Consider the following 22203-nt stretch of genomic DNA (forward strand, 5'->3'; position numbering starts at 1 on the left):
AAATGAAAGAGGACATATCCCGGTGGCAAAAAATTGGTTTCTTTTAATGGATTTGTAACAGCCATAAATTCTGTTATTTAGTTGTTTTGTAGTTATTGTGACGCAAACGGCTTATCTGAATAAGGACACAAAACGTTTTACGACAGCTCCAAAAGCGCCTCTATTTGAAAACAGTCATGTGTATTTGGATAGAAAAACAGTCCCTCCAAATTACTTAAATATTTGTGTTGCCTTCACACACTGATAAAGTGTCATGAGGACTGTGATTCAGGAGTGCATATGTAATAACCCAGTCACATGTTTTTCTTTTTAATCCTTTTTTTAAGAAGAAGAAGAAGGCTTTATGAGTAACAGCAATTTCGGGTCGGTGAATCAGCTATTTTCTGTGTTTCTGTGACTTAATATCACAGAGATTTAAATGATCTGTACATAATTTATCTATGTGTTCATGACTATTAATATCAGCTATATAAAGGATCAGGCTTTGTTTCAGTCAGCTTTACCTTATATGAGAGCAAAATGATCTCTGCTGGCTTCCTGACATTATTATTACCTTAGTATGCAGATGCTCAGCCAACAACGACGCTCCATAACCACTGTAGCAATTTATCTGCAATAAATCATCAGTAGACAAAGCATTTGACAAAGCTTATATTTCTTTGTAATGCGGCTTATATAAAGCCTCTATGGATTGACTTTAGGTTTACATTTTGTAATACAGTAAGCTAAAGGACGTTAAACAACCCCATGTCAACACAACTTCTCAGAACACAGTAGATTTAGTTCTCTGACTAGCAATCAAAATAATGACCTGTGACTCATTTTCATTAATTAGTCTTAATAGTTATTTTTATTCAACAAGTCTTGCAGCAGAACATTAAAATAGTCTATAGTTGTCGTTTGAAAGCAATTTCACACTAAAGCCTTCCAGTCACATCAAGTTACTATGTAAATAAGATGTGGTAACATGAAGGAATTACACAGCTTCATAGACATAACCTGAATATTCACAGTTTCTGTGGAAAGGGTTTCGGTCTCTGTTGCTATGATAACAATGGTAAAGTTTTCAGATGGAAACGAAAACGCCTGTGCCGTAAATCTGCTGAAATATGAAAGAGAAGCTGGAGCTGAGCTGGTATTCTCATTCAGTCTGTCAGTCATTGCGTTAGTGGGAGCAAGTTTGCTCCATGCTCCAGCTGTCAATACGTCACCGTGCCTCCAGCGCGGTGACGTCATATATAGATCGGGGCAGATATACAAGATGATAATTATGCCGGCCATGATGTCATAATTTGTCCAAGTATTAACAAGACCTTTAACAATCAACAATCTAAGAGGCTCTCGGTGAGTCTCCTCCGCTGGGTCAACTCTCTTTTTTTTTTTTTTTTTTTTTTCGTCCACACCCAAATTACAATTCTCTTGGTCCCCGTAGGCGACTAGTTATATGAAAGGAACAGAAATATGTGAAATGTGTTAAATATTTAATCGATTTGCTCATTTATGTGGTTCACCAAATGCATTACAATTTTACTTTGAATGCATACAGTCTCTGTTTCCGGTTTGCGTCGCGTTTGTGTTTAAACTTTGACGTACAGGGGACAAGCAGGTGCTTCTATGCCCTGAATTATATTGTACGTTTTTGTCAAAATCCTATACGATTTCTATTATAATATTTCTAAAGCATTGTTCCTGATGATTTTTTTTCAAGTTGCACATCATTTTTTGTTCACTTTTTGTATGTATCTAAATGTTAATTTCGAAAAAAAAGAAATGTGTTGCTTACTTGAAGTGACTTCATTCTTTTTTCTTTCTTTTTTTTTTTTTTTTTTTTTTACTTCATTCTTAACCCATTGTGGGGTTTCTGAGATTCAACCCAGGACTAATAGCGCAAGATATGCTTTTATTTTGAAGAATGTAGACCGGAAAAAAGTGAAGCTGTTGCTGTTGTCGAGCGGAAGCAGCATGTTGTTACCTCGTGTGTGACAGGTTGGTCTTAATACATTTAGCAAACATAATACAACTTAGTGTTAAAAGGTTTTTGTGTTCAGACGGTGGGCCTGATGCATAAATACATATTTATATGGGTTAGCAGTTCAATATAAAAGCCGTGTCAGCGGCTAACGCTTCGTGGCTTTGCACGCGAAACCAACTTTTAGTCATTTAAAGCTAGCGTTAGCCAGCTAACTGAAAGCGTTATTTCCCGAGAAGTAACAATAAAGGTCTTTGCTTACAGTAGTTAGACACACAGACATTCATGCTAATTTAATGCCACTAACTATTTTAAAGACGTTTAAATAGTATAATGCTTCGTCACATATTTCTCCCTCCAGGTGAGCTGCAGTGCTTGATATTGATTGTCACAGACACAAGTATATCCGTGTCTATTGAAGATTGGGCCTCATATTAAAATATGTCCTGCGAAGAAGATGGACCTTCAGAGCAGGGCCCCAACTCTGTGGGACCATGCACCTCTTTTTCCTCAGAGACGGATGCCAAAAGTGGAGACGTAATTACTGTGACCATCGGGGCGACTGTGCCCACAGGTTTTGAACACACTGCTGCAGAGGAGGTCAAGGAGAAAATTGGGGTGGAGGCACGAATTAGCAAAGATCGCGGTCGCATATACTTTCCTATAACTACTGACAAGCTTTTCCAGGTAAAAATGTTGCCATGTTGGGTTTTTATGTCTGCTTTTTTCAAGCTTACCAATCTAAAATCATTGTGTCTGATTAACTTGACGTTCCCTGCTGTAGGTTCATCTTCTGAGGTCTGTAGACAACCTGTTTGTTGTCGTTGAGGAATATGATCATTACCGGTTTAAACAATCCAAGGTAAACCAGGCCCGTCTTTATTCTTGGTGCTGATGTTAGGTGCATGTCATTGTCAGGATAACAAACACACTGGCTTCTACAGGAGGAGACATTGATGGAGCTGCAGCAGCTCGCCTCCAAACTCCCCTGGACTAATGCCCTTGAGGTTTGGAAACTAAATGGAACACTTAAAAAGAAGAAAGGCCACCGAAAAGGAGGCAACACCACCAAAGTGAAACCCAACAGGAACACAGCTGATGTAGCTGCTGCTGACACTGAGCAGCAGCTACATCAGGTGGTGTCTGCTGCTGAAAGCAATTTGGAGGCGGATAGCGCAGCTAACGCTGAGCCCTGCGAACAGGACTCGCAAGAGGCAGCGCCTGAGGCCAGAGTCATAAAGTTTCGCGTGACATGTAACAGGGCCGGTGACAAACACAGCTTTTCCTCTAATGAGGCAGCTCGAGACTTTGGGGGAGCTGTGCAAGAATTCTTCCAGTGGAAAGCAGACATGACAAAGTTTGACATAGAGGTAGGCACGCTTCAGCATTGATAGATGCAAAGTAAACACCATAACATTATATCACACAAAAAAGAGTGAAGCTTGCGAGGAATATTAGGGAGTAACAAAGTAATTAACACTTTCCATTAAGGTAAAGTGTTTACATCATGAGACAAGATGAGAAAAATGGTTTAGCACCTTAAAGATATTAGAGATAGAGATATATTAGAGATGATGTGTACATTTTGCAAATCACTGTTTAACCCCCCCCCCCCCCCCCCCAAACATCTATTAATCCACTACTTTATTACACTCTCCACCACTTCTTGCCAGCTTTTTAGTTTGCTTTTATTTATTTGCTTAAGTTTAAGGATATCAAACTTTCTTCTAACTGTTAATTTCAGTTTTTAACGACCTGCAGATCTGTTTCTCTTAATTTAGTCCATATGACAAAGTAAAACATGTCAGTTACAGTACTCTGCAATTAATTTATTTTAATCCGTTAAATAATTTCAGCACACTCACAATGATATAATATAACATAAAAGTGCTCCAGGACACATCAGTAATCTTTCTCTCCTATAGGTCTTACTCAACATACACAATGAGGAGATGGTGATTGGTATTGCACTAACTGAAGAGAGCCTTCATAGGAGAAACATCAGTCACTTTGGACCCACTACCCTGCGGTCCACTTTGTGCTACGGCATGCTGAGGTAAGTCTTCTAACAACGATTGCACTGTTTGAGTCCAAGAGTTGATGGGATGTGATTTCCAATAATTCATGTCACATAATGTTTTCTTGTCAAACTTGCTTAAAGTGGAGATGAACCACTACATGTACAAAGGTTAATTTACATCATGATGGCCTACTCTTAAAAAAAACCTCATAGTTTTAACTCTGTCTGTGAAGCTGGACTTAATACATAAATGTTTAAAAGATTTTTGGAGCATGTTAAGCACCGTCTTGTGCCAGGACAGAACATGATGTCACTGGGTTTGTTGGTTGTTTGTTTGCTGCTAATAAGCTTTCGTTAGTTTATGTTCGCTAACTTTTGACAGAACTGACAACTCAGTGGAAACTCATAAGGACACTAAAACTAAAAAGCAGTTTAAGGGGGTCAGTTTTGTCCTGCCCCTGGCTGCAACAGTGAGTTTTACGTTATAAAACAAGGATCTTCTGTCCACTTTTACTCTGTCTTAGCAGTAAAAGGCTCTACTAGGTCAAATGAAAATCCACCTGTCAGCCATAATGTTCGGGTGTGTAGAGAAAAGCCCATTTCAGTGAGTTGCACTGGTGGTTCACCGGACCAACAAGTTGGAGTCCAACAGTGTTCGATGTCCACAAGATGTGATCAGCACCATTTTATGTAATAAAATAGTCTTTCTTTTCCCAGGCACTCCCAAACAGCTTAGAACATAAGCAGCTACTACATCTGCATCACACCCCAGACATAACTAAGCTTCTTATTGAAGCATGATTAGGAATCCTGATATCTATTAGCATGTCTATAGAAGTCTCCTTCACATAGAGTTGGACTTCACCTTTTCTTACTTCTAGTATGATGACAGTGACAATAGTGTGAGATAAGAATTTCTAAAAAAAAAATTAATCCACATTAACCTGTTTTCCTGCCAAGATGCTGATAACAAACCTAGTTATGTTTGGGTTGGCAAATGGACTGAGAACTCAAAGTGCTTTTGTGCAACGTGCCTCATTCACCTGATCAAGTACTTGATTTACTTTTTCTTTCATAAGTGCTTTTTGTGTAACATTCACACTGTGATGATCGCTCTGATGGAGCAAATTGGGGTTGAGTATCTTGCCCAAAGATATGTGGCATGTACACTGTAGCAGCCAGGAATCGAACCACAAACCTTCGGATTAGTAGATGACCTGCTCTACCTCTACCTGAGCTGAGGTGGTGAGATGCTCATGTATCTGTAGTAAACTGTTTGGATGTGACTGATTTATTGCATATAATCAGTCTGATCGCATCTTACAGAGCGCAGCAGATTCTCTGGAAGAACCATTTATTGCTAAAGAGACAGAGTGAACGTTGACAGAATATCCTTTTTTTGTCTCATTGTTTTCCAGTTAATTATCAGTTCTGTCACTAGTTAGCTAACATAAACTAATGTAGGTCTGTTGGCAGCAGCTGACCAACCAACCAATGACCCTAGTGATGTCAAGTTCTGTACTGGCACAAGATGGCACTGCACATTGTCTAAAAACTTTAACTTTTAAACTCTTGTTTTTTAAATCCAGCTTCACGGATAGACTTTGTTCGTTTTGTTGTTGTTAACCTGTCAGGCAACCAGAATTATGATCTGAATGCTCTGTTGTGCCAAGCACACCTGCTCTTCCAAGACGAGCTGTATACATGCTGTCTGTTGTTCATGTTTTTATTTTGCTTGCTTATTTATTCACGTTCCTTATTATTATTTCTATTATCATAATTTTTCTATTTATTTCAATTACGTCAAAACTGAGAGATGGGAAAAATGTTTGCCTGCAGCCTTTTAATTTCTTTATTTTGCAGATGTGTAGTAAACAGTGGTGCACGTTCACTGTTTGGCATAGTGTCCGATTCCACTTTCATAGATATGACCGAGGCTCCAAAATCTTTCTATTAAAAAGTGATGATTGTTGTGTTGATACTAATCAGGTTAGTGAAAGATTCCGACAGGTGGGTGGTGAGGCAGTCATTCTTGGCACCCTGTTGAAATGCAGGCATGTCCAACCATACTCTATTATACTAACAGGAATTCCTCTGTGTCTCCTAGTCATACGTCAGCCTTTATTTGAAGCTGTAACAAAACACAATGAACTGTCCTTCTAACTCACATTTTCCATAAAGATAAGAATGAGAGACAATAGATTCTAAATTCTTAAGCCTCTGAAACAGAGACGGTGATATTCACTTGAATATTTGGACTTCTCTTTGCATACATTTACAATTGTGTGGTTTGGGCGTCATCAGCATGTTGGTGACTCTTCTATTACCAGTTAAATAAAGCATTCACACATAACATAATATTTGGATAAATGAATTTCAAACTGTGAACATTTACACTTCAAGTTGGGAAAAACTTGTGGTCTGGTGGCTGCTTTCACACATAAAATTATGCACATTTTAATTTCTGTTGTAAGGTTAAGTTATTGATGGTGGTTGCCATCATCGCCTCACAGCAAGATAGTCCTGGTTTTGAAACCACCGGCTACCATCCTCCATGTGGAGTCTTTCTCTCTGTGTGAGCCCTGTGGTAGCCTGTATAGGGTGTACATCCCCTCTCACTCCGTGACAGCTTTGATGGGCTCCGGCCCAACCGTGACCCTGAAGTGGATAGGGCGGGGGGAAGAATTAATAACCACTGTATACATAAAATAGGAAGTCGGGCAAAGCAAAATAATCTGCAAATGGCACAGTGGTATGTTATAACAAGAGCTTGTTTGTTCTTATCCCTGTGTTGTAATCCCACATTACCACCATAAAAGCACATTAGCACGTGAAATTCACAGGAATTCCTTCCTAATTTGGGAAAAGGTGAAAATCTGAAAAGCAAAGGAATGTAGGGTTAGATTAGTTGTTTTGAAGGTGGGATTACATGAACACTGAACGATTTCTTTAAATATTTATCCATCATTGCTCTCGGTCCCTTTGGAAAGTATCTTGACAGTGTGTATAAAACCTTTATAACACATCACATTTCAACTGTACAAAATAATTTCTGTCAGGTTGTCCCACAGAATCAGAAAACATTGTCTATTGCAGCTGCAATCTAAAGCAGTGGAAATTTTTCTTAAGCTTGTCTTCCAGTGTATAAAAATAAAACAAATAAGACAGCACACAGCAAGATTAAAACATCGGTTTGAAAAGAAAAATTTATAAAATTCCATTATGAGCTGTTAATCATATTAATAGCAGTTAAGATGAATGATTTCTTGGCCGTTTGGGTCCTGGATGCAGGGACCCTGTAGCAGCAGGCTGATGGAAGGAGTTAAATGAGTAGTTGTATGTGCTGACTTTATGTCTGACTGCTGAGTTGGAGCAACGGAAGCGTGTAATATTGTTACAAAGAAGCATATGAGAGGTAAATGTGATATAAGATGAAATGCTTATGAAGTACGGTGTTCGTTTCCTTGTCTGTTGACAGGCTGTGTAAACCTCAGGCATCCGATGTAATACTTGACCCTATGTGTGGGACTGGAGCTATACCACTGGAGGTGAGACACAGCTTATCGTGACCCTGATAATGACCTTAAACTACATCAGTTTTTATAAGAAAGTGTAGATAATTTTGCACTACACAGTGAAAAGTGTACAAGTCAGTGCTTCCACACAGTTAGATCAATTCTCGTGGGTACCCATAAAAGAATTGGCTTGATTAAGAAACTATAGATTGCACACTTCAAATATTGTTTTTGTTTTCTGAGTCGAGTGATTTGAGCCTGCAGCAGTCTGTAACTTATCTCTTGTATATTGCCATCCAAGCACCACATTCTGCAACCTTGCTATTACTGCGATATTGATCACACAACCTGGATACTGCTAAAGGTGGAGATTAACAAATATGTCTTCCGGAGACTCTGCGGAAGGCAGAATTATCCAGCGATAGCCTCAAGATCCAAATAACAATAAACCACAGGCCACTAATTGTGTATTGCTTTTCTTCTCTTCAGGGTGCCATTGAATTCAGCAGTTCATTCTACATTGCTGGCGACAACAATGACATGGCAGTTAACCGCACAGTCAACAATATATGTCACATCCAGAAACGCAGGGCCGACAAGGGCAGGTGAGAGTGAACACACAGAGAATGAGACTGAACGCAGTACATGTGGTTGATGATCCCCATAATGATGTAATCTCTCTGGCTTCAAACAGAATATCTGGATTGCCTATTGACACAGTGCAGTGGGATCTGTGCAGCTTACCAATAAGGACCAGCTCTGTTGATATTATCATCACTGATATGCCATTTGGCAAGAGGTACCATAACCATCAACACTAGAAGATTTGTTTCCTGTATGTAGATTCTGAATGCTATAAGTGTATGTGTGGGGGGTTTTTTTTTTGCTGTTGAACACTTAGAAGTAGATTGAAGTCAGAAATTTAGATCACAGTATAACAAAAATGCACATGGAAGATGAGGCATTAAACCCACTTTAAAGCAAAGCAGTAAAGTAGCTATGTGATGGTGGTTTTTTTTCTGTTTTCTCAAAGGATGGGCTCCAAGAAGAAGAACTGGGACCTGTACCCCTTATGTCTCAGGGAAATGGCTCGTGTGTGCAGACCAGGTTCGGGAAAGGCTGTCCTCTTAACCCAGGACAAGAAGTGCTTTGCCAAGGTAGCCATGTTAATGTTGCAGATAACACATATTTGGGTATATATTCTCATGAAAGTTTCCAAGGAAGTTGAAATCAGTACAGGAGAAAGACCAAAAAAATCCACAGTGCCACAAGTTTTATCTTGCTTTGAACTTTCCAATAATTCATGTCAGATGATGTTATTGCATCATATTTCCTTAAATCTTGATCCAGACCTTGGTTTCTTGCCTTAACCTGCTGAATTTATTTGGAAAAAAGTCATTCAGAATGTCTTTAATTTGCATTTTGTGATGTTCCTGCTAACTAGGCTTTTATTTTTTCATGGTACAGTAATTTGTGTGAATCACCCCGACACAGAAGTGGTAGACACACCAGCTTAACAAATCACTGTTGTACCTATTTGCTGAATGTAGCTCAGGATCAGTTGCACCCTGAGCAACCTCTGATGCTTTGTCTCTGACGGCGGGCAGGCATGCGTTCATAGTACTGTAGAACAATACACATAAGTCACATGCTCCACCTGAGGAAGGTTGTCCTGCGTTGCATCTACACCCATTTATTATTTATTGTTTTGCAGTGAGTTTGAGATGGAGGTGTGTCGAGGTTTAGCCAATACGTGGGATGTTTGTAAATGTTTGTAAAAGTTGTCGCCATGGTGCAGTTTTAAAATTTATGCTGTTTTGAAGTTCCCAGCTAGTTGCGCAAGCCTCACAAACTAACCAGAGCCTCTTTTAATCTTATTGTATTACTTGCTGTCAGATTTCTGCAAGTAAGACAGTACTTGATATTTCTGGTAAAGAGAAGGCCACATTATATTCTGAGTTTGTAAAAATAAGAGGATAAATATTGTACCAAAAACGTCATCAACAGGAAAGAATCCCCAAAACCTTAACACATTAAACAGTGTATGAGAAAGTATGTTCAAACCTGAGGCCACAGCCCACACTGAAACCACAAAGTTACATGTGTATTTTAGTATGTCCAGTGATGAAACGTGTTATTTTTATTTCATAGTAAAACTCTGTGCGGAAGAGATTTTGAGCCCAGTCTGGTTGGAGAAGTATGTTCAGTTTCTCCAGGACTGCTTCAGTTACATTGACTTTTACTTCTTTAATAATATCTCTGATCTGCATGAACTCATATCACTTTACATTTGTCCCAATTATAAATCACGAGTCTCCAAAGCTGTCAGAAATTATCCCAAATATCTTCTTTAATCAGTGGGATGTAGATCAATAGGAGGAATTACAGGAACAAGTTAAAAAGGAGTTAAAACTTGCTAAATGTGGCTACAAGGACAGTCAGGCAATATGCTCAGTACCAGGTATTTGCTCTGTGTGGAAGGGCGTAATGTCCCTGATGGGGATGCAGTGCAGTGATCGTGGCCTAATTTGTTGGCTGATGGATTTTTTTTAACTGAACTATCACAGTGGGTGAAGGTTAATGGCATTTTAACACGTTCTTGCTTCACTATGTTGCCCTAGGGGTGCATCCTCACCATTTTTTCTTATACACTCAACACGTCAAAGCCAAAATGTTATGATTCATTATTGTCGTTAGGTTTCCTTTTGACTCCGCCTCCTCAGTAGTCATGAGCCTGATCACGAGCCCATAGTGTGCAAGTCGTACTGCTTGGAATGTGTAAAAGAAAAAAAAGATTAAAATGTGATGACAGATTTCAGCTGTTATGAGACTTTGTTTAGCAACACTGTTATCTGTGTGTGTGTGTGTGTGTGTGTGTGTGTGTGTGTGTGTGTGTGTGTGTGTGTGTGTGTGTGTGTGTGTGTGAGAGAGAGAGAGAGAGAGAGAGCCCAACAGAGCATGCACTTGTGTTTTCTGTAAACAAATTCTAATTTAGTTGGGATAAAAAAAAAAGTAATACCAATACTACAGTCACTGAAATCAATATGAACAATGTGTGTCTGTGGAAAACCTGCAATCGAATCAGCAGCTAAAATATTTTAGTCTAAAGCTAAAGTGGTGGACTGACTGATCATTATTATAGACCCACACTCAGGGATGGGAATTGATAAGAATTTAGCGCTTCTGCTTCACTTGTCGATATCACTCTATATGGATTCTCTCACTGATTCCTATTCATTTCTCATTGGCTCCACCATCACTAAGCAGCTTATCAAAGACGTTACATTTGTGCAAATTAATTGCATGCTGTGGGTCAGATGTTTGTTCATGTTTCCCCTCTTTTCTGTGATCAGCGTTGGGGTCGTTAAATGGTAAATGGCCTGTATTTGTATAACGCTTTACTCAGTCCCTAAGGACCCCAAAGCGCTTTACACTACATTCAGTCATTCACCCATTCACACATTCACACACTGGTGATGGCAAGCTACATTGTAGCCACAGCTGCCCTGGGGCGCACTGACAGAGGCGAGGCTGCCGGACACTGACGCCACCGGGCCCTCTGACCACCACCAGTAGGTGGTGTTGCCCAAGGACACAACAACCGAGACTGTTGGAGCCGGGGCTCGATCTGGCAACCTTCTGATTACAAGACGAACTGCCGACTCTTGAGCCACAATCGCCCTGTCAAATAAGTAATTATTTCAAATATTATACGCAACACTTTCCTTAAAAGTAATGCAGTACGGTACTTAATTATTCCCAAGGGAGAGGAGTTAGTAATACTACTCATTATATTATTTTCACTTTTCTTTGTAAAATGACCTGAAACGCATCGTCTCATAATTACCATTTAACAGTATAAACCTGAGTCCCACACACCAACACAAATCTTCAAAGCGATCGCCACGGGAATTTTACTTTAGAAACGTGAACAAGTAGAAATGAAGGCTTCAGCCTGACTGCTCATCACTACTTTTCATGAACTTTAGGGTCTGGCTGCTGGGCTGGGGTCAGCATTCACTCATCTTTAACATCACTCTGATTCTTGGCTAGCTTAGCGTCTGCGTGCTCACAAAGAGCCAAAGTTTGCAGCACAATGCAGATGTCGTTTTACCTAAAATGCTGTCGACCTTTTAAGATAAAAAAGTAATATCCATATCCATACTGTATCCATATCCACCAATATTTTCCTCCTCCGGCACATGACCAGGATGAATAGGCAGTCAGACTTAAAATTCCAAGGAACTAAATTACTGGGAACTGGTTCTCGCTTCCTGCACTGCTGACATGCCCTGAAAAAGTTTGAATGCAGCAGGGAGAAGGTGTCGGATTTACATTGTAGGGTTGAGTTAAAACAGATGATTTTGCAATGTTTATGTATTGTGTTAACAAATCAACATTGTATGTAACAATAGATTGTTGTTAGTTGTACAGTGTAGTTTTAAAAAATCCTCCTTCTCTCCTAAAATATCACATTTTCAAACCGAGCAGTACTGCAGTGAACTTTTTTTTTTAACCTAAAAAGGTTTGAAGGGTAACAGGAATTAACCTTTCTAACGCAGTGAATAAAATAGTGTGTGGTAAATTCCCAGCTTTACTCAATCATAAATGATTAATGCCACCAAACTGGAAAAAGCCAGTTCTGCTTGTTTGTTTCACCACTGCTATCCTTTAGCTGTTTTAAAAAAAAAAAAAAGGCTCATGTTTTATATGTTTACGCTGCTCTTCAAGTTTAAAAAAAGTCTTTATGGTTGTTCTACTTAATGAATGATTTTTTCAGTTGAATTTGTCTTGAAATGATGTCTAAATAATCCCTCAGATGTTTAAGTAATGTGGGTTTAACTTTGCTCCATCACGATAAAAAAACCCCACTTTCATTCACAGTTTGTCTATAATTTACATAAAACAAATGTCTAATTTGTTAGTTTGCCTTCATGGGATTTATGTTGTCTCCAGGCTATATCGAGGATGGGAGGGCTGTGGAGGAAGCTGCACACTGTTTGGGTCAATGTCGGGGGTTTACATGCTGGCGTTTACCTCCTCAAGCGGACCGGGGCGGTGTTTGGCCAAACTCCTGAGGATGTCCATGAGTCACGAGGAATGTCTAACACGCAGGGGGATGAAAAGGAAGACAAGGAGCTCTCCTAAGTTACACCCAGCATTTCAGTTGTGAATTTAAATTGAGCCCAGGTTAAAATGATTTTATTTATATTTAGCAATTGAATACATTTTTTTTTAAACAAGTTCTCCGATCAAGCATGCCAAGCAATTTACTTTGTAATTCACCAAGAAACTGTCGTGATCTGCAGGTTTGATGGTTTTTACACTGTTTTCCTAAAGGTTGTTCACCTGTCATATTACTGTTCAGAATCCTGCTGAAGGTTGAGGCTGTACCCCTCAAATTAAATGTGTCCACTAATAAAGGCTCACTCCTATTGTCACTTGATTTAGTCATTCTTCACACCATTTGCAGCAGTTGTCTCAGTCCACTCTTATCCCAAACACAGGACAGGAAAATGTTTTTTACCGCTCAGCTGTAAAAGGCTGATTGCTGTCACTTCACCGATGAGGTGGGTGTTGTGGAAACCTAAGTTTGTGAATTTGGGAACAAGGCGACAGGATTTGTTAATTGATACCTTAAGTATATCTTATGCGTTTGAATCTCAGTGACCTTGACCTCAAGGTCAAAGTCAGGTCACATTTTCTGGAAATGTTTTGAATGCATTAACTGTAAAAGGAAGTCACCTAGGGTTTTCAAGTTGTTATGGTAAGTGCACCTAGTAAGGGGGAGAGGGGTAACACTGCTTCAAGCACTCATGATTGAGGCGTTCACCTTCCTTTCTTTATCTTTCACAGTCAACGTGCTGACCTGAGCACAACACAAGAAGAGACATGATGAAACATTACTTAAAGAAAACAACTGCATGCGTGAGTGACTCTAGGAGAGTTACAGCATTCAGCTACAGTCTGGTTCTTGCTGGCAGATTTCTGTTAACCTCCAAAGAAGTGTGTAAGACTCCAAGCAGCAGGAACTACACACACTCAAGGGATATTCCCGAGGAGGAAAAACAAACCAAGAAAAATGTTTTCAGTTCTTATGTGAACCTTAATTTAAAAAAAAGAAGAAGCGAACCTTAATGGAAACGTCACTTTCAGTGTTAAATTTCATGTGGACCAAACCGGTTTTGGCACCTGATATGAAGCACTGCTTATCACTTTTTCCATCTTCCCACACCTCTTACATTTTTCTTTCCATAAGTGAATAAGAAACAAAGCTTGTTCAGGCTTTTAGGGTCACCTTACTTTTGTGTCTTTCTTATTATTCTTTGGGAGTGTCTGAGAGCAAAACCTGGTCCTAACGCAAATATGACGAATGACGTTCGAGTCCCTCGTGTCACTGGGTCACAGTTTAGACAAGAGACTTTTTTTTCTTTTTGATGTGATGACGCCATCAAATATACAGCGGATAATGACATGGGAGTCAACAATGACACTGTTATGACTGGGGTTGAGCAACGGGTTGGTATAAATGCAGTGTGAGGTCTCAGGGTGCTCCAGTGACACTCCGAGCGAGCGCAGACGTAACAACGCGAGATGATCTGGACCATCCTCCTGCTCGTCCTACTCATTTTTATTCTAACAAACAGATGGAGGTATGTAACTCATTCATCCACATGTGTTGTTTATAAATGAATGACGTGCTGTTGTGAAGTCGTGTTTTCTTTAATATCTGAATTTTAACGCGCAATCCTCGTGAAGTGTTAATAAAACCCGGCTTGAATTATTGGGGACTGACCAGGAGCGAATCTGTTCCAGTTTAGTGGGGCTTTTCCCTGCTCCGGTTTGAAGAATGCTGTTAAGCTGTGTGCTTAAACAACTCTGAGCGTCACACCTCACGGGCTTTTGTTTTGCTTTGGTGAATTACGAGCGACAAAATCTATGATGTAATTGCAACTTTTCAGCTAATTCCAGTTAATGCTATTTGTGCTCTTTCCCTCCATAGTAGGCTACATTCATGAGCTAAAGATCAGTTTTCGCTACAAATTCAAACGAATGTGGAAGACTAAATAAAAAAGAAAATGATAATAATAAAAAAGATTCCAGCTCACGTTGCTGTGAGGAGGAAATGAATCACATATAACTGTTGCAACATGCTTTTGTAATCATTAGATTGAATGCACAATTTCTTTTATTTTATTTCCTTTAGATCCAAGGGGGAACCACCTTTAGACAAAGGAGCAATCCCGTGGTTAGGTCATGCACTTGAATTTGGAAAAGATGCATCCAAGTTCATAAATCGCATGAAGATGAAGCATGGTGACGTTTTCACTGTGAGTTATATTATATGCATTTACATATTCAAGTTTAGATGCATAAGGAACTGTGATTTTAAGTTATCCTGATATAAAACGAAAATTTCATAGTTTTGTTTGTTTGTTTTAAATATACTTTTAAGTAATTTTCCATGTAGCGGGATCTTTTTACGTTGGTGTCATTCAGAGCACTTAAGGAGCACTGCCATCTGTTCAGTGCATTTTCTAAAGCATATACAGATGTTTTAAGAGCATTTACTCAGTGTCCGCTTTTGGCTCTGCAGGTGCGAGTGGCTGGCCGCTATGTGACGATGCTCCTGGATCCACACTCCTACGACACAGTCCTGGGTGACTCCGATTCCCTGGACTTCACACGTTACGCGCAGGTGCTGATGGAGAGGATCTTCAGACTGCGCCTCCCGTATAGCCAGCAGGCTAAATCGAAAGAAATCATGAAAAGGTACTGAAGCAATAGCAAAAAACACTTTCTTTAAATTTTCAATTTCATTTTTATGTTATTTGGGAAGTGAGAATCTTCTTGGAAATTCACTGGTTAAGGTTTTAACTAACTAACACAGAGATAAAGACTGGTTAAAGTACTAACACTGAGGATATTCCTGTAGAACAGCAGCACATATTTGGAAATCTATTTTAGGCCTTAGTTTGTTATTGTGCAGAACTAACCGGCATGCACATTTTTTTTCATTGAAGGGTGGAGAAAATCTTTCAGCGTCATAGGTGAATTTTTGGGCACTGTGCTTCTTCAGATTGCGTCATCCATTTTTCTAATCACCCTGCCTTTATTAATTAGCTCAATCAATTTTTGTTTTCATTTTAAAATAATGTTTGCTACAACAATGTTTTTAACAATCAATTATTGTCAGCTGATTTGCAAGACTAACCCTCAGCAGAATGGCGTTTAACCTTTTCTTTAATGGTTTATGTCTACAGGCACTTTGTGGGAAGGAACTTGGCCACTCTTAACAGCGCCATGAGCAGGAACCTGCAAGCCTTGATGAAAGCAAAGACGATCCAGAACCAGAAAGACTGGAAAGAGGAGGGACTATTTAATTTCTCTTACAGCTTGTTATTTAGGTAGGAAAAAGCCTCATCCACCCACACACGCGCACTAATGCTGTTAACTATGTCAAAAGCTTCCGACCAAACAGTTTACACACCGATCCATCCTGTGCTCATCTGTTTGTAAACCCAGCAACAAAAATGTAGGAAGACCACGCTGTGTCATAAAAATGTTTGTGGGTCACTTTTCCGGTTGAACATTTTTGGCTGATGTGAGTCAAAGGTTGTTTTAAAAATGAAAGCTATGGGGATCTTTACTGTGTCATGGGGACTAAATGGAAAAGTACCATTTAAAATTGTGTCATGTGCTGGTTATCTTCTCATCGCCCACACACTCACAGGTTTTGTGTTTCATCTTTCCGTGCAGGGCGGGGTACCTGACGCTGTTCGGAGGAGAACAGAACAACAACCCCATAGACCCTTCGAGTGTCTACGAGGAGTACAAGAAGTTTGATGGTCTTCTTGTCAAAATGGCAAGGGGCACTCTCAGGCAAGGTAAAGAGATGAACTTCAAAATCAAAGGAGCACTTTTGGTTGATTGGCTGTAGAGGTGCCAGCCTTCCCATAAGCATACATGACACTGCAGAAATCTTGCCACTCAAAAAAAAAAATTACAAACTTTGTTGTAATCAGTTTCAACTAGGAACTATTTACTGTTTACTGAGCTACACCCACGAGCAAAATAATGGTCCTATCATTACAGCTCAGTCAAGAGGGAAGCTGTAAATATGTCACAGGTAGACGTATGCTTCCTTCCACAGGCTGTAGTTCTGTAAACATAGCTCCTGCATGTGACTGCTTGCACCAAGGTTTGTGGATTTTGCTTTGGAGTAATTGAGTCATGATTGTGAGATTTTTAAATAAACCTTTATGGCATATTGGGCACCACAAGATGAGTGCTATTTAGTTCCATTATATTCAAGAGAAGGTGCACATCTCAAAATGAAACTTGGATGAGAATCTTCCAGATGGATAAATAACATTACTGTCTGGAGAAAAAAAATATATGTAAATTTAGTTTTGGGTTGAGTTTTGTGGTTAACTTTTACTAAATGAACACTAAAAGAAGCATGAAGTCATGAGTCAGATGAGAGTGTTACTTGATGTCACTGTTTACATCATGTCTCGGTTAATGTGGTTTGACATCACCACTGACTGCTCCCATAGATTTGTTTTCTGGTTGCCATGGTGGGGATTGCTTACTCACGTGCTTACATAGTGTCTAGGAGTTTGTGTTTCTAAAGACTTCGTCATCGTCATCACTCCGCTGATAACTTACTTCATTATCACAACACAGAGCCTGTCGCCTCAGGACTTGGCCCTCGTTATTGTGTACAATTCCATCCGTTCCACCCATTACAAAAATAGCAGAGACAGCCAGTTAAAATATTAGTGCGTACTTTTGTGCGTGTATACAATGGCATATTTTTGTCTGGCATCTTGCCCAGTGACATTTACTGTGACCTCGTCTGTTTATATTTGGTAACATCCGTGGTTCATTCACTCACTTAATGATGTTTATGTGTGTGTAACAGAGGAGAAGAAGACAGCTCAGAGTGTTCAAAACAAACTCTGGGAGCTTCTGGCTCCAGCAGGTCTGACTGACGATTCGGGGTCCAGCCCTTGGCTGCATGCCTACAGGCAGTTTCTGCAGGAAGATGGAACCGATGCGGAGATGCAGAACAGGGCTATACTGATGCAACTCTGGGCCACACAGGTGAGTGAGACAACCAAGAAATGTTGACCTGTTTGTACAAACGAGGGCTTTTTTGGTGATTACACTAGAGCTCACTAAAAATTAATTAATTGTAAATGGCCTGGTAAATGGCCTGTATTTGTATAGCGCTTTACTAGTCCCTAAGGACCCCATAGCGCTTTACACAACCAGTCATCCACCCATTGTGTCTTTTGTGTCCAAAAAAACTTTATTTAGGCGGGACTGAAATAGAAACGCAGTACTCTTCTTTGGCACATGAGGGTGCTGTTCACTACAGATTACAAGGATTAAGCACTATGAGACAGATAATGGTACAGAAGCTCAGTGCACTTTTCAGTGCTGTCGCAGTATTAGATATGACTGATTAACTGCTGAGGTTAGTTTTATTCAAGAGTCAGTATGAAAATAATTAGTGCATGTGTTTGTTATCAAGTAGCGTGTACATATAAAAAAAAATAAATTTTCATATTTGTAAAACAAAAAGTAAAGCTGGGCTAGTGAGCTGATCTTAACACCTTGAAGCTGGACTTTGACTCAGAGTCTTGCTCACAGCCCCGCCGGAGAGTTTATTTCATGAAAGATTTACCATATATGTGTTTTGGCCTATACAATAAGCCATTTGTTGTTTTATGTCAACCTGTTTTGTTTCTGTTTGATTCATAACACTCATGAACACATTTTCTAATGACTCAAAAAAGAAAAATCAAACACATTTGATGGCAGGTTGGGGGGGGGGGGGTCCATTAATCAGACCAAACCAATATACCCCCCGTAAAATTGAATTATATTGCATAAATAAGCTGTTGATTTTCTTTACTAACTTCAGTAATTACCTATTCCTATAATACCCCCCCATCCCCCCCCCCCCCCTCCACCCAATGTTCAGCACAAAGTCACAGCAATGACTTTAAATATAAAGAAAATATTTGTGTCTGGGAAAGCTCTTCCACACTTAGGACTGTGATACATGGGCCAGCTGTGTCCTGGCGACAAATCTTTTTAAAGGATACACAAGTGCTGTCATCAGAGATGCTTATGTTTGGTAAAGTGATCATTAATAGTCTTATTAGTGTATTTCCAATAAACTAACAGCCAATTTTGTGATAATTTATTCACTATGTTATGTTTTCCCCTAAGATAATAGCACCATCGTTTGCTATAAAACTGAATAGCTTCAGTGTCCTGTCCTTGGAAGCAAGCAGATGGCAGGGGACCTCAGGTTTCCAATGGCTTTCCTTTTTAAGTAAACCATTACTGCACTGTGCCTCTGCCAATAGTGAGACAATCCAGAGAGTGGCTCTTCTCATCCCAGACATTCTTATTTTATTATTTTCCAGCAGTGCAAATTCATTACATTTTTTGTTTTAATGAAACTTATATTTCAATAAAAATAATGGCTTGTTATCACTTCAACAGAAGGTTGTGTAAGTACTCAGGTTGCCGTGTGATGTTTTTATTTGCCGTTACCAAATAACCACCTGCGCTGTCACTATGCAACGCCAGAGTGAGCGACCTTATCATCCTCCTCCTCATGTGAGTCTTTGTTTGTTTCCAGGGTAATGTTGGTCCTGCTGCATTTTGGCTGTTGGGCTTCTTGTTGACAAATCCTGAAGCCCTGATGGCAGTAAAGAGGGAGTTTAGCCAGAACACACAGATGGAAACCACCACAGGGACTCCCCTCATGGACAGTCAAGTGAACACCCCGGTGTTTGGTAAGGGCTTTTCTCCAGCCTGTGTAAACAGTAGGTTTATCATAGTGTCAGGAACATAAACAAGATGTTTGAGTTCCTGTCCCCCTCCCTTTACGTAAACTAGCTGTCCCCACAAAAACAAAAGGTTTGAGCAGCAGGTGGATGGGACTGCTGTGTGATGACCATAATGGGGGCATTAGCTCTTGGCGGCATCATATATGTCCAAAAGTAGAAAAAAAAACAGTCTTAAAGTGTTTAGAGCAGTCTGACCTCTGAACTTTTGGCTCACATAGTTGCACATACACAGATTTGATTATTTGAATCTATAGCCATGTTTAATATGAGCATGTACCACTGTGCAGCACACAGAAAAAGAAAATAAATAAAAGCCTCATGTGGCTGCCCACTATTAACAAGCAGTCACCACAGTGGACAGAGCCACATATTTGATTTACACAGGATTCTCTTCCTGACATGACCCTCTCAGGGATTTGTGTCTCCTCCCAGTCTTGAGCCTGAGAGCTTTAAGCATTAGGCCCATGTGTTAACCACTACACCAATGAATGGCACAATAATAGACCCCCTTTAACAGGTCCATCCATCTATTTTCTCTAACTTATCCAATTCAAGGGCAACTAGAGCTTATTCCAGCAGTGAGACGCAGGGTGCACCCTGGACAGACCAGCAGTTTGTCGCAAGACTAACACGGAGATAAAGACAAAATTTCACACTTGCGCCCATTTTAGAATCACTAGTTAACCTGCCATGCATGTCTGTGGACTGTGGGAGGAAGCTGGTATGCCCAGAGAGATCCCGCAGAGGAAAACAACAGAGAAAGTAGAACCCAGCAACTTCACGCTGTGAGGCGATGCTGCTAACCATCACACCACAATGGTGTGCTTTTTAAGAGCATGACTGCAGTTTGTTAATAGCAAGATGGTAGTAGCAAAAGAAATCATATAAAGTTTAGAAATACTGCAGATACTGACTATTTCTTTAATAATAATAATGATAATACATTTTATTTGAAAGCGCCTTTTTCAACCCCCTCTCAGATAGTGCCTTGGAAGAAGCACTGAGACTCACCGCCGGCCCATTCATTACAAGAGAGGTAGTGCGGGAAAAGACCCTCTGCATGGCCGATGGCCGACGGTACCTGCTGAGAAAAGGAGACAGAGTGTGTTTGTTTCCCTACGTCAGCCCTCAAATGGACCCTGAGATCTACCACGAGCCACAGGTTTGTCTTCCTGTCTTGTTTCCAGTCTCTAATCCATGAAAATCTCCCTGTGCTGCCAACAGGAATAGCAGTAATTATCTTATGGACTCATTGAAGGCAGAGTTAAGTGTAATTAGTACCTGCGGTTGTTTATGTAACATGGAAACAACTCCTACACAAAGCTTACCTTGTGCTACCCAGCGAGAGGTCAAGTCCGGAGCTGTGGGCCACCGAGGGATTAGCAGAGCATGGGAACAGAAAATGAGCCGATGGGTGTGGGAAGGACATAGCAGGGCATACTTAAGAAATAAATGTCAGACAAATGCCAATGCATTTGAGTGATTATTCTGATATTACTTGCATCTAATAGCTGCTTTGCAAAAACTGTGTTTCCTTTCCAGAAATACAAGTACGATCGCTTTCTGAGAGAAGACGGATCTGTGAAGAAGGATTTTTATAAAGGAGGGAAGCGGCTGAAATATTACACTATGCCATGGGGTGCAGGGACCAATGGCTGTGTAGGAAAGCAGTTTGCCATCAATACCATCAGACAGTGAGTGCCCTAGATTTATTTTTACTCTACAACTTTAGGGTCGTTGAGAGCCTCAAAACGTTCCATGCTGGAGTTTTACATTTCTGCTCCAATACCCTAATTCTGTGTTTTATCTGTGTTTTTCCTCGACAGGTTTGTTTACATGGTGTTGACTGACTATGATTTGGAGCTTTGTGACCCAAATGCTCAGATGCCAGAAATAAATACCAGCCGTTATGGATTTGGGATGCTACAACCTGAAGGAGACTTGCCTGTCCGATATAAACCTCGAAATACTCACTAGGAAAATGAGCAAAAACAACAATTGTATGCACATTTCAACACAAAAACTTTGTTTATAGTGTCTCTATGTCTTTTGTAATTTTATATTTTCTTATTTATGCAATAAAGTTTGCATTTTTCTTTGCTATTTATCAATAAATATAAATAATATTGTAATCATCTGCTGTCAGTCTTCTTTAGAGAGGGTGTTTTGGATGCCCATTCTACACCTACTATTTTATTTTTCAGTAAAAACCTCATAAGACACTGAAAATTGCCTTCATTTAGGGGGAGGAAACAGTAAAAACGTACGCACTCTTTTTTGTCAGCTGCAGAGACTGAGTGTAATGAAGGGACTGCATGTACTGTAAACAGAGCCAGTCACACATCTGTCACACTAACACACGCCTGCTGTTTGCGAAGTGAAGTTTGGATTTATACGCTGTTTGGAAAGCAATGATCAGTCACTGGCAGGAGATGATAGGTCACAGATTGTAAAGCACTGTGCAGGTCTTCAAAGGACAACAATCTTGTGTGTTATATCACTTATTGCAAATGGAGGCGTGGCCATCTGCCACATCAGTTTGTGGTGAGGGGAGGAAGAGAGCCAGAGAAAAGTAATAACTAATGATGCAGAGTGGTCTATAAACACATAGTGAGTGAGAAAAGGTGAAGTCCCCAACAGCACATGCCTATTACAGCATAACTAAGGGTGATTCCAGGTCACCTGATCCAACCTAACTATGTACTCTGTCAAAAATGAAAGTTTAAAGCCTAATCTGAAAAGCAGAGAGGATGTCTGTGTCTTAAATCCAGACTGGAAAATGCTCCCGCAGACCTCACTGTAATTGTCTTTTAAATGTTAGCC

General features: G+C 40.0%; 2 protein-coding genes across 2 annotated transcripts; both read left to right on the top strand.

The window, feature by feature from the left end:
* The first annotated feature begins 1922 nt into the window (after positions 1-1922).
* thumpd3 (THUMP domain containing 3) lies at positions 1923-12945 on the top strand. The gene is made up of 10 exons (XM_006806710.2): positions 1923-1986; positions 2331-2656; positions 2754-2831; positions 2914-3339; positions 3895-4025; positions 7468-7537; positions 7994-8109; positions 8199-8303; positions 8538-8661; positions 12461-12945. Exons 2-10 carry the CDS (start codon positions 2411-2413, stop codon positions 12650-12652), a joined length of 1488 nt encoding a protein of 495 aa, XP_006806773.2. The 5' UTR covers positions 1923-1986; positions 2331-2410; the 3' UTR covers positions 12653-12945.
* A 1133-nt stretch (positions 12946-14078) lies between these two features.
* LOC102775789 (prostacyclin synthase-like) lies at positions 14079-21381 on the top strand. The gene is made up of 10 exons (XM_006806711.3): positions 14079-14157; positions 14712-14835; positions 15102-15277; positions 15769-15912; positions 16265-16392; positions 17433-17614; positions 19170-19326; positions 20361-20542; positions 20923-21074; positions 21207-21381. The coding sequence occupies exons 1-10, from the start codon at positions 14099-14101 to the stop codon at positions 21355-21357; spliced, it is 1455 nt and encodes a 484-aa protein (XP_006806774.2). The 5' UTR covers positions 14079-14098; the 3' UTR covers positions 21358-21381.
* Positions 21382-22203: the final 822 nt, after the last annotated feature.

The sequence above is a fragment of the Neolamprologus brichardi genome, chromosome 5, assembly GCF_056152115.1.
Source record: "Neolamprologus brichardi isolate AB-2024 chromosome 5, ASM5615211v1, whole genome shotgun sequence".
Taxonomy (NCBI): domain Eukaryota; kingdom Metazoa; phylum Chordata; class Actinopteri; order Cichliformes; family Cichlidae; genus Neolamprologus; species Neolamprologus brichardi.